General features: G+C 43.4%; 1 protein-coding gene across 2 annotated transcripts in view; it reads left to right on the forward strand.

Annotated features, from left to right (window-relative positions):
* POU6F2 (POU class 6 homeobox 2) overlaps window positions 1–12,553 on the forward strand; it is a 367,227-nt gene that overhangs the window by 239,308 nt on the left and 115,366 nt on the right. For both annotated transcript variants that reach the window (XM_007462843.1, XM_007462844.1), the window contains exon 4: window positions 7,317–7,618. In XM_007462843.1, coding sequence (XP_007462905.1) covers window positions 7,317–7,618 — 302 coding nt within the window. The remainder of the gene's footprint in view (window positions 1–7,316; window positions 7,619–12,553) is intronic.

Below are 12,553 nucleotides of genomic sequence, written 5' to 3' on the forward strand. Positions count from 1 at the left end.
CGGAAGAGCGATGAAGAGCTCTGTGTATTGGGGTGAGACTGTGAACTTTCCTCAGGGTGACTGAGAAGAGAAGGATGTACTTTGGGGTGCCACATCCACATTGGAAATCCTAATTCTTCCCCAGCTTTTCAATTTCTTTAGTGGAGAGCCTTGCCATTATTTTCCTGAGAGTTTAGGCCTAGCTAGGGGCCATTCTGCAGGTGGAGATGTTGGGAGGTCAGCTGTTCCAGAGGAAGGCCTCAGCAAACCCCTGTGGGAATTCAGGGGAACTTGCCACCTTGAGTTCTCAGCCTCCCTGATACATTGCTGGGTGGGTGCAGTTCCCCTTGGGACGGCCCATGCCACCACTTCACCCCTTTGCTTTACAGTGGGCACTTGTCCTCCATTTTTTCCATCTTCCCTATGTCTCAGATTTACGATACTCCAAGAGTGCTCCCCTAAATGTCAACAAAGGCAGTAATGGGTGGCAAATTGCTCTTGTATCTCAAAGAAGGTGTTAAAGAATGCTGGAAGATTCCCAGATGTCTGTTTTCTCTTTTTTCCAACCAGTGATTTTTGTTTTGAAATTTTTTGCCAATGGAAGAACAGATTCATTTTTTGAAAAGAAATATCCTCAAAATTATAGAGATGGATAAACAAACTGCTCAGGTTGAAGGCCAAGGGAAGAGCCTTCCCCTCCTGGATGGGCTGCTAGGAGCCCCAAGGCCAATAGCTCCTGATCCCGTTGCGGGGGGGTGTGTGGGGGGGTTGGTGCTTTGGAATGCAGACTTTGTCCTACCCTCTGGAATCCACTTGTCTAACAAGTTCCCCAGGCGATTCGGGTCCATAATTTGAGATAGAGTTGGGGGAAACACCTGACCAAAGAAAGAAGTTTGTGTGGCTCAGGCAATACATGGAAATTTGTGGGAATATGTTCATTGGAAGAATTTCTCTCTTTCTTTTCCCCTGACATCTCAAGAGATACTTAGATCTCTGCCTTAAATGCAAACAAAGCAAATGACAGATTAAAGATATGTATTAGCAATATTTCTGGAGCTGAGAACACTGACTGCATGTGAGATGGTTACACATCATAATCTTTGAGGCAGAACTGATATTGCTTGTTTGGGGCATTGCTGCCAAAATAAAGGCAAATTTTCCAGAAAGTCTTCACCTTCTGTACTTTTTCAAAATTCCAAGTCCCCAAAATGCCGTTTCCATGTACTTTACAAAAACTTCTGTCTGCCGGTGCATGCTAGGGATGCTGTTAATGAGGGTACCAGGAGGAGTTCCTGACCCGCATGCTTGCTTCAGCTACCTTGGATGTTATTACTTGGTAGGGGGTTGGAAGGAGGGAAGATATCCAGTTTTACCGACTCAAATTCTTCTGGTTGAGTTGTTCTAGATTCCATTTTTTTCTTCTTCTAGGGATTTCAGTGGGCAAGAAAAGTGAACAGTAAATACAGAGTTAGGGAGGCAAAGGCTACATACATCAGGGAGCATGGGATTTCCTTTTCGGTGGCGCATGAGTTCACTGATTTGTAAAACTGGGGCTGATCTGGGAGTCACTGTCCCCAATTAAGGGACAAAGCCATTTGGAGAACTCTTAGCTGCCACCTGACTATACTCTAGAGACAACACATCACAGAGTTCCATGGACAACGTAACCTGATACCCTACTTGGTTACTTTCCTTAAAATGTCACCAAGCTGCGCACAGTGTTGGGGCCGCCCAGGGTCTAAGTGTAGAGGAAACATTCTCTCACCACAGAGGCAAACTTGTGACACGAAGCAAGTGTGCTGTGGCCCTTCCCCACCTCCCATCCACTCATACCTATCACCCCCTTTCCCTCGACCCCATGTCCCTGGTCTTAAAATAACTCATGGCTCACACTCAAATTAGCATCTTTATCCTCAAAATACATTTATATTTCATATCAGCAGGCTTTAAAAAACATTTTGCCTGCAGCAGGACAGGAGTACAACTGTACACACTTTCCCAGGAGCTGAACGATTCATCACTGAGCAGACACCTTCAAAGCAGCCTCTGTAAGCTGGGGGCCTGTGCCACCTCTTCCCAAGAGCAGGGCCATGGAGGGCATCCCTCTACGAGGGAGTAGTTATCTTCGTTCCAACCCTCAGGGGGAAATAGCTTGCGCCTGATTCTGTTCTGTTAAGAGGCTTTGGGAAGTGGCAGACCTAAGACTGAGGCGGCCATAGCGCTCATTAGCTGTGTGAACTCAGGCAGGTCACTTAACCTTTCTGAGCCCAAGTTCTATATGTGTAACATGGCAGTGATATCATCTATCCATATGGTTGTCCTGAAAAGTTAATTCATCCGGGGACTTCCCTGGTGGTCCAGTGGTTAAGACTCCGTGTTTCCAATGCAGGGGGCACAGGTTCGATCCCTGGTCAGGGAACTAAGATCCCACATGCCACATGGTGTGGCCAAAGAAAAAGCTAATTTATCCATTTTAAATGACAGTGCTTTCCAAACTGTGAAGCACTGTCTGATTTTGAACCCAAATTGCAGTCACTGTTCTTGGCCTGTTCAGAGTCCAGCTTCGGCAGCATTTCTAGAGGGGTGTCTCGTGTGCGCCTAGGACTGAATCCACGGTCCACGTTGATAGCAATCCGTTGCTCCCACTGCCAGACTTGTGCCTCTCCCCCTCCAGCGGACACAGCATTTTCCTCCTGGTGCCGCCCGGCATCCTGCAGCCCTGCCCATGTCTCTCCCTTTGTTCTGGCAGGCACAGCCCTAGCCCTGGGGACTACGCAGCCATGCAGAGTGGAGAAGGATTATTCCCTTCCCTCGTGGGGTCCCAAGGCAGTGCGGCTTGGTGTCCAGTGTGTGAATATGGAGGAACACCTATTAGCTATTAATAATATTGTTATTATTACTATTATTATAGTAAAATACACATAGCATAAAATTTGCCATTTTAACCATCTTAAAGCATACAATTCAGTGGCATTAAGTACATTCACAATGTTCTCCAACACTCACCACTATCTAGTTCTAGAACTTTTTCATCACCCCCGCCCAGGAGCCCCATACCCACGGGCAGTTACCCCCCGGCCCCTGGCAACCACTAATCTGCTTTCTGTCTCTGTGGACTCGCCTATTCTGTACATTCCATATAAATGCAACTATCCAGTATGTGGTCTTTGGCATCTGGCTTCTTGCCCTTAGCAAGAAGTTCAAGGTTGTCCTTTGTGTTTTTACTTGGTGCTTTCTCCCTCCCTAGGACCAGGCTTGCACCAGGGGACTGGGCTAAGGATGGGCTTGAAAAGCCATCACCATCACGCTCTTTGCAGGATTCCTGGTCACTTGCAGTGATAAACCCCGCCCACTTCCCTCCTCCTTAGCACAGGTCCTCTCCCCTCTGTAAGTGTATTGCTATAAGGCAAGTCAGGTCCCAGCCAGGCCCAGAGCTGGTAATCCTTCCCAGCAGACTCTCAAACCCAAGCCTCCAGTTTGCCAACCACGCCCACAGATCCCCGAACCTGGAAAGTCCCAGAAAATGTTGACACTGAGCCCCTGACTACACTGATTATAATAGTCTGATGTTGTACTTTGTGTTAACAAAGGTGAGTGAGCGTGTTGCTAAGATTCACACTTCCTTTAGCATTTGAGTCCTATTCGGCTTTCTGTGAATCCCGAGGTGTTTCAGTACCTTGCAAAGTACAAGAAACGTTTGTATTTCTCCAGCATCATTCACGGCCTTGCCCTTCATGGGCAGGTAGAGAGAATGAGTTTACTTTCCGTTTCTCTGCCTTGGAAGTAATTGTATGTAAAGCCCATCCCATATAGTTTTGATACCTCTGTGGTGGAGCTTTATTTATGTGCCTGGTTTCCTGAGAACACCTTTAACAAAGATCCCAAAGAAGAAAATGTTTTCCCTAAATTAGTTGATATATAGAAACTGAACAAATGGAGACATGCAAGCTTCTTGACTTCTCCTTTGTGATATTAAATTATTTATTTGGGAAGTTCCAATCCACTCTAGGAAATTCCAAGTTCGATAGAAAATTGTTTTGTGTTTCTTTTTCAAAATTGTAAGTTTTTAAAATTTCAAACATCCTAAGGAAAACTTCTGTGCCTCTCTTTTACTTCTTTCATACTTACTGTTAATGTAGTTAAGTTTTATATTAAACATTGGCCCATGGAGTGTATAGTAACCAGACATAGAGGAAATAATCATAAAAGGACATAAATACCTGGGAAGAAAGTAAAGTCTTAAATCTTCTGTGAAATAGGGTCAAAGCTTTACCCCCAACAATCATCATTTTATCTGCAAACATCCTCTGTAGTTCAAATATGTCCTTGAACTTTCCTAACTTGTATCTGTATCTCAGTATGTGATTTAGAGGCTCCATATTTTAGCATTTTTTTGCTTTTGTTTTCATATTATTGTGTAGGTGCTTTTGGCATTTTTTAGACCAGAGTGGCATTCTTGTACAGCCCCCTCACGCTTTTCTTTGCATCCAGTACATACCTGAACATATTTTGTTGTCCATCATTTCTTGCTTGCGAATGTCAAATTAGTTCATGTAACTCAAAGAGGTTTAGTTTAGGTTAATGCCTTTCCAGGCAAGATGCAGGTTATGGGAAAGACATAGCCAAGCAGTGTGAACTCACCAACATCAAGAAACGAAGACATATTTGGGACCACGTCTCATTAGTAGGTTAGGCTCTGCTGCACCTACCCGTCTACCAATGTCTATCTGCCAATATTCCCCAGTCTTTCCTGTTTTCAAATGCTGATTTAGATAAATGCTTTTCTAACCAAAATGAAACAGTATGGTATTTAAGTCAACCATGAAAATAAGCACTGACATATGTGCCCCCCACCTGAAAGAAATCAGGACAGGTTTGATTTGAATCAGGCAGGAGGCCAGATGCAATCAGGTTCCCAAAGTCTATAACTCCGCCAAAAGGAGAGCTCAAGCCCCACTCCCCCAGGACCCTCCCTCCAGACTGCAGAAGATCCTGGGGGGTTAGAATTGAGCTGTGTTCCCAGCTGGTCAATAGAATGTGATTTTGTACAATAGGAGCAGGGAGAGGGGAAAATGGCAAAAACAGATCATTCTCTTAAAGTTCCGATAAATGGGATGCTAACTGGGTATTATTTTTTTTAATATGGACTTTATTTCTTAAAGCAGTTTTAGGTTTGCAGCAAAATTGAGCAGAAAGTTCAGAGTCCCCATTGACTGGGTATTTTCCAGCCCTCTCTCTCACAAGCCGTCTCTACCTGTAGAGTCCCAGAGCACTCTGGATTTAAATGAAAGGCAGGACACACACTGGGCTGAGTGTTTGAACAGACCTAGAGTAACTCACTGACCCAGTGAGGACTTGCCATCCCCACTGGTCCAACATGGAAGCTCTACATGGACCTGAGAGCACAGAATTGGTATTTGGTGCCCCTGGGAAATGTCAAGCTCTCATTTCATCAATACAGCTATGCCTTGCTTTAAACAAACCTGATTATCTATTTAAAATCTGACTTATACCAGTGGTGAATTGAGAGTGATCCATCTTCCCACCACTTTCAAAGACAGGCTCCCACCTCTCTAAGGTCTAAAATCAACAAAACGGCCCAAAGTTTCTGTTCCAGGCAGTCCATTCTCCACACTGTCCTTCAGAAACATCACCTAAGCCACACTGTCATCTGGGTGTCTCTCCAGCCTGGAATATCCTCTCCTCCTTCCTTCTGGGTATAGGCTTCACTCTCTTGAGCCCTCTCGGTCCTCAGGAACACTGCCTTGGCCTCTCTAGCCCACAGAGAAACCCCTCTCCTCATTTTCCTGGACCTTTTGGTTAGTTTCCACACTGTTGACCATTTAGGCAATTAACTGAGATGTATCAAGCATCTCAATTAATTAGCAGGACTGTAACAGGCACCCCAAACCTGATTATTTCTTACAAGTTAATCTTATATCCACAAACACACTATAAACTCCTTAAAGTCAGGACTATGTCTCCCTGTTAAATCCTACGTACTACCAGACACAGCACTAGTGCCTGGCTGGTGTTTTCATTTCACAAAATGATTCTTAATTTTACAAAAATCGTCCCTGGTTGCCTTCCTTACAGAGAAACTTCTTCAGATGTGCTCAACATAAGCACATGTATTCAAAATACATATATTTTTTAAGAACATCTTTGTTGTATGAAGTCAGGTGTATGATATGTCACTTTACAGAACCACTAGATGTTTTTTTAAGGAGCATTTTTTTTTCCCATGGGGACTAGTTTAATGTCGCAAACAGGAGTTACTACTTTTAGGAATCTTGACTAATTCTAAATAGGGCAGGAACAGGATAGCATTGCAGCCAAGGCCTGTGGGTTCAACATTGATCCTTATATTTAGTTGTAGGCTCATTGGAAAGCTTTTAGGCTGATATTCAGGCAAAGAAAAAAGTGAACTTGTAGCAGTCTTTGCTCTAGATCATTCTTTGGCCGAACTGTTTTTCTGCTGCAGAAATTGTTCAGGGCTGGATAGGCACATGGGAACAAATGTAGTGAGCTCGGTGTTAAGACAACTTATCCCAGCAACGCTTACTTTTCACAGAACAAGGAAAAATCTGGAAAGATGACTTCATCCTCTCGGTTCCTGGCTTGTCCTTGAGATGCCAGTGTGCCCAGTCACCACAGTGCACAGTCGCTGACTATAACCCTTCCGGTGTGGGGCTGTGTCTCTCTGATGAGCAGGCAAAAAGTTCAGGCTCAAGCTTTTGATTCTGCAAAACTAAGAAGCATGTACTATCTTTAAATATTTTTTAAAAACGGTAGAAACTTGAAACTCAATGTCTAGCACATTGGCAGAGGTCTGAAGCAGCGAGTAGAAATGACACCATTAGTGGTATCGATGATGAAAAGGAGATTACGAACACTTTAGCTTTCTGTTCTTAACTCCATTTGAGCGTTTGCCAAAAGAATTAAATAGGTTGAACTTTAAAAATCTAAATCAGATCTTGTATTTCCTTCCCAAGCAGTGTGGAAAGGAAGAGAGGGAGAAAGTACTTAAAAATTACCTCTGTTCCTAGTACACCCGCTTGGTTTGCTCCGTCCCTTTGGAAGTAATGCCTGATGGGTTACACTCTGGTCCTCCCTAAATTTTAAAATTTCCCCGAGAAGTGACTCTTGTTCTCGCAGTGCACCAAAACCCTCTGAAATACCACGGAGTTTCAGGGCATGAGGGTAAACTTTTTCTAAGGGGGAGCCGTCTCGGCTCGCGGGGTGCCGGCTGTCAAAGGCACAGCACGCGGTTTGGTCGTGTACGTTTCAGCTCCACGTGTTTGTTTCAGCTCCACGTTCCCTCTGTCTCCTCGCAGCTACCTCATCCCTCAACTCCCAACTGCAGCAGCTCCAGCAGCTGCACCAGCTCCAGCAGCCGCCGCCGCCGCCGCCCGCCCCGCCGGGCAGCCAGCACCCGCAGGTGCCCCCGCAGTCCCAGCCGCCGCCGCCGCCGCCGCCGCCCGCCTCCCAACCGCCGCCGGCTCCTCCCGCCCACCCTCACCCCCAGAACCGGAACCAACCGTCTCCAACTCAGCAGAGCTCCAGCTCCCCTCAGAAAGCCAGCCAGTCTCCGGGACACGGCCTCCCGTCGCCGCTCACGCCACCCAATCCTCTGCAGGTACGCGCCCCGCCCAGGGCCCAGGGGACCGGGCCGCCGGGTGGCGCCCTCCCCGGAGGCAGAGGGCAGGCCAAACTTAGCATCCACTTCCGCAGCGTCTAATTCAAATTGATCTCTTAGAAGGAGGGAAGAGGGAGCAGATAGCGGGCAACTGGGAATGCATGTAAACGAAACAAATAGAAGCCCATTGACGTTGCCCTCCGAAGGATAAATGTTATCTGTTTCCTCCTGTGAGAGGCCAGCACAGTAAGTGCGCTTGTAGCCTGTAATAACTCCACTTTATGATACTTTCTGAAGGCAGCAAAGACAGCATCCAATTAAAATTATTACTAGCAGAGCTTTGTAGCCCCGTGGAGAACTGCATCTCCTGTCCATGAGGCATGGTGGTTATTTCTCTATATTATGAATACAGCAGTGTCTTACCTTAAGTACTTGGTGCTCTTTTGTTTCTATTTTTCCAAAGACTCTGTGGGGTTAGGAAGGTAAAGAAATTTAGCCCGGGTCTTATGTCCCAGATTCCAACCATTACTCCATGGATTAACAAGTACTCTAAATTCATGCCGAGACCCTCCACAAATATGCATCTTTATAAAATAATAAAGCTTCCATACATTTACTTTATTGCTGTGAAGCTGAGGGCATCCAAAATAGAATTTCAGGCTAATCATGAAAGCTCATCTTTAATCTACTGTCATCGAGGAGCAATGAACAGGAGCATTCAGGAATATATAATTTTAACATTCAGAAGCTCATTTTTAACTTAGATGCCTTTAAAATAATTTAGCTTTAAAAGATAATGACTCTGATGTCAGCAGATCAGATCCAGACATTAATAGCTCAGTTTTGGACTTAAAAAACGTAACGATGTTTTCTTCCAGGAAGATTTCAGATGATTTAGTACATTTGTAGTGCAGTGACACATTCCCACAGAGTGGAAAGCCTATGCACTCATTTCAAAGGCCAACTCACCTCCCTCCTTGATGGTGGGAGTCACACTGCAGTCAGTCCAGCCCTGCCCCACCTGAGGATAAGAGTGATGTTATCCTTTGGTCGGAAACTGCAAAGTATGCAGAATCAAGATAAATTGGCCCGCAGGCAGAAAGACCAGTGGATTAGAGACTTAGTGTTTTAGAACCGATTTAATTTGTTGTCCTGTAACTTTGTTTCTGTGTGTTTGGCTTCTCAGTGGTGGCCCAAATTTTCTTGGAAATGGAAACATTCGGGTGAGATGAGTAACTGTCTTCCTTGGCACTTGGGTCATGGCTACTTGCAGTTTGAGCATTTTCTCCAGTTGGGCTTGAAGGTGTATTTTTTTTTTAAATCTTACAAGTATGAGACAACACAATACCTTTGACATAAGACTGAAATGAACACAGGCTAAAAAACTCTTGGTTGTACACTTGACATCTATGGGGAGAATAGGTCTAATCAAATTTACCAGATGCATGATGAGAGCAATCCTAATGTTTTCAGCATTTGGAATTCAACTCTGATTATTCCCAAGAATGGGTTTAATGCTTTTTTAAGAGCAGTTAAATTAGATCTATCTCAACACCCTGTGATTAAACATTTCCTCTACACGAGCCATCAAAATACGTGAAATTACCAAAGAAAACACGTGTCCTTCTCTGAGGGATGAGACTACTTAGTCCTGCCCCTAGTTGGCCTACTTAGTCCAGTATTCTGTAGAGTGCAGTGAAAGCTTTGAGTTCTGTGGACATCAGCCTTCTCAGAACACAGTCAACATCTTACAAATCTCTATCGGCCAGTAAAAGGCAAGTGTAGACTACCCATTTGAATACCTGTTGACAGGACATTAGATGAGATGACCGCTCAGCCTCATGAAAAACAAATGCTATGAGGAGAATTTCCCAAAGTTCTCCTAATAGTTTCCCATGGAAATCCGGGAGCTGTTTCGTTTTTTGTTTTTGCAACAGAAGAAGCCTCAGAATCACATTTATTTCTGTATAACCCTGAGAGAATATTCTAATTTTTCACTGTTGGAGTTTTAACTTACAAACTTACTAAGTATATTGATGAGATAATACTCTAACTTCTTCTGTGGGTCTAATGAATGACCACTGAATGGGTGATGTGGTGAAACTTTAAAAAATATTACTGAGTAGATAGAGAACTAATTTTGAATAAGTCTACATCAGTAGGCATAAAAGGATTTTTTTTTTCCTTTCATGATAGGCATGTGTAAAGGAAATTGAGAATGCCATGGTTTTGAAATATCAGTTTTTCTCTACACTAGCTGAAGGGTTTTTGAATTTGTGGAACATGGAATGTTTGAACTTTTGAAAAAGAAAACTATTTAAAAGGAACTGAAAGATATTTAACTCTCAAAGGTAACGATCTTTATGAACTAGAATAAAGTGTTTGTGTTTGAAGGTTTTTAAGAGACTAATAATCAACTAAATTCATATATGACAGCTTAAATTCTATTTTACAGTTCTTTATTTTCATGTGGGCTTTGTCTTTTTACGTTATTCAAAATCTGTCTGAGACACGTTAGTTTAGAACATGCAACCTAGATTGTCAGAGGAAGCCAATAATTCAGAAGGTTTTTTGTTTAAAAAAAACCCACAAAACTTTGAAGGATAATAATCATTTCTAAAACTGTACAGATGCTGTCATATCTTCAGAAAAAATAATAAATGAAAGTAGCTTGTATAGGTATATTTGGTGAGGTTATTCCTCAAGATGAAAAAGAAAATTAATAGTGCTGGCAGGTAGTAAGACTCTAGACTAAAATTCCCCAAATACTTCTGGTCAGGTTTTTGTCTAATACTGCAATAAAATTTGTTTCACTCTTTTACTCAAGTCCATGAAATGGATTGCATTTCCAAAACCAGGTTGTTGTTTCAAGACGGATATGAGTCTAAAGTATTATCACTTCAGAGAACTAATTTTGATTTTGCTCAGGGTTATGGGAGGGCTGGTGGTCCAGCATGGGTACCAGAAGCTGGCCCCTGGAAGCCTGTCTTTAAACTCTTCACGGAGAATCAAGGTCCACTCACCCACAACTTCATTCTCAGGAGGGATGAGAAGTTCTAAACAGGGACTATAAGTGCAGACGTCTTCAGGGGCCAGGCAGTCCATATAAATAAGTAAAGCAGACTTGAGTATAAAACCCAAAATAAAAATTTGAAAACAGTGTGTGGGACAAACAAAATGCATCTGTGAGTTGAATTTGACCATTGACCATTACGTTCCAGGATGGATATCAATCCATACTCCTTATTTTTGTACAACCCACCTGCCACAGGCTGCATCAGAATCTAAAACCAGAAATATAGAGTGTGTTGGGTAGAAGCAGATCAGAAACATAAGTGGAAGCAACTTCTTTTTTTTTTTTTTTAACATCGTATTGGAGTACAATTGCTTTACAGTGGTGTGTTAGTTTCTGCTTTATAACAAAGTGAATCAGCTATACATATACATATGTCCCCATATCTCTCCCCTCTTGCGTCTCCCTCCCTCCCACCCTCCCTATCCCACCCCTCTAGGGGGTCACAAAGCACCGAGCTGATCTCCCTGTGGAAGCAACTTCTTGAGGGGAAAGATACGGTCTAATCATTCCTGGGTAGAAAAAACAATACACAGCTTTAATTTCAATATATGATATTGATCTGGATAAAGACCCCATAAGCCTAAGAATGGCGAAATACCTCCTTCCTGTGACCTCTGAGATGGCTTTTCTTGAGACTTTTCCTTGGGAGTTTTTAACTTGTACTAAGGGAATTCCAAACATTGTGTGGAAGGCCTGGTATTTTCCTTCATGAGTGATCTGGAAATCTGGACATAGTTGGAACCTAGTCATGGTGCCATGCGAAGAGGGAGCTTGTTCTAATTCTGACCCTGCTTCCAACCAACTCACAAACGGAACAAGTTCTTTGGACTTCATTTTCCTCGTCTGTTAAATGTGTGCTGAATATGATTTTTAAGATGCTTTTCAGGTCCTTGAGTCTATGATCTAAATGTTGGTAGGCCTCTAGAATTTTATTGGATACTGAAAACCCAATGGTCCTCAAGATTCTCTGAGTATTCTTCAAGGTCAGGTTAAGTTCTTCCCACTCGCTGGGTGGCAGAGCAGAAAGAAAGTAAGGACAAACATAAGTGGGGTAATAATAGCAGAAGCAGGTTTTATCTTAGCCAGAGAGTCCAAATTAAAGTCAAGTTTTCATCCTCAGAGAGTCACCGCTGTAAACTCTGGTCCCTGATTGCTTTTTCATACCTATACGTTAGAGAAGCTTAAGAAACCAAATGCAGCATTTAACCTTGGCCTTCTGCGTACCATCTTGCATGGCAGGAAGCAGGATCATCTTTTCCTTTTCTTGTTGTATTGCACATTTTAATTAAAAAAAAACAAAAACAGAGGGAGAGAGAGATAAGTGGAAGCCGTTAGCGGGGAGAAAGCTATCTGTGCTTATATGAGGAATGAGGAGTACGGTCACCTCAGGTGTGAAGTTGCTCGAGAGAGAGCGTAAAATTGTTCCCGACCACGTGCATTTGCTAATGTAAAGGTCTTGTTACCACTCAGCCATCCAGGAGTAAAACTGCATTCAGATTCCACCTCTGCAGTGCAGCAACTCAGCATCCTGATCTTCTCGTGTGGGATGTTTCCCCCTCCCCCAGCGAACTTTCAGTACTACTTTCCAGAGTGATGGAGAGGGTGGTATATTATCACTTTTTAAAACAAAGAGCCCAAGCCCTCAAGAAGGAGTTAGACCTACATGATTTCCATCCTTTTAAAGCAAATGGTCTCCAAGCGTGTCTCCTTCCTATAGAAAAGGCCCAGTGCCTGGGGCCAACCCCCTCTCTCCCCAGCAGTTAGTCTTAATTTAACACAATATTAGTCAAAGCTTGGTGGGTCTAAGTTTTTTTTCATCTATAAATAGAGGAGGTAAAATTAAATACTTTCTGGAACTC

The sequence above is a fragment of the Lipotes vexillifer genome, unplaced genomic scaffold, assembly GCF_000442215.2.
Source record: "Lipotes vexillifer unplaced genomic scaffold, Lipotes_vexillifer_v1.1 scaffold548, whole genome shotgun sequence".
NCBI classification, from domain to species: domain Eukaryota; kingdom Metazoa; phylum Chordata; class Mammalia; order Artiodactyla; family Lipotidae; genus Lipotes; species Lipotes vexillifer.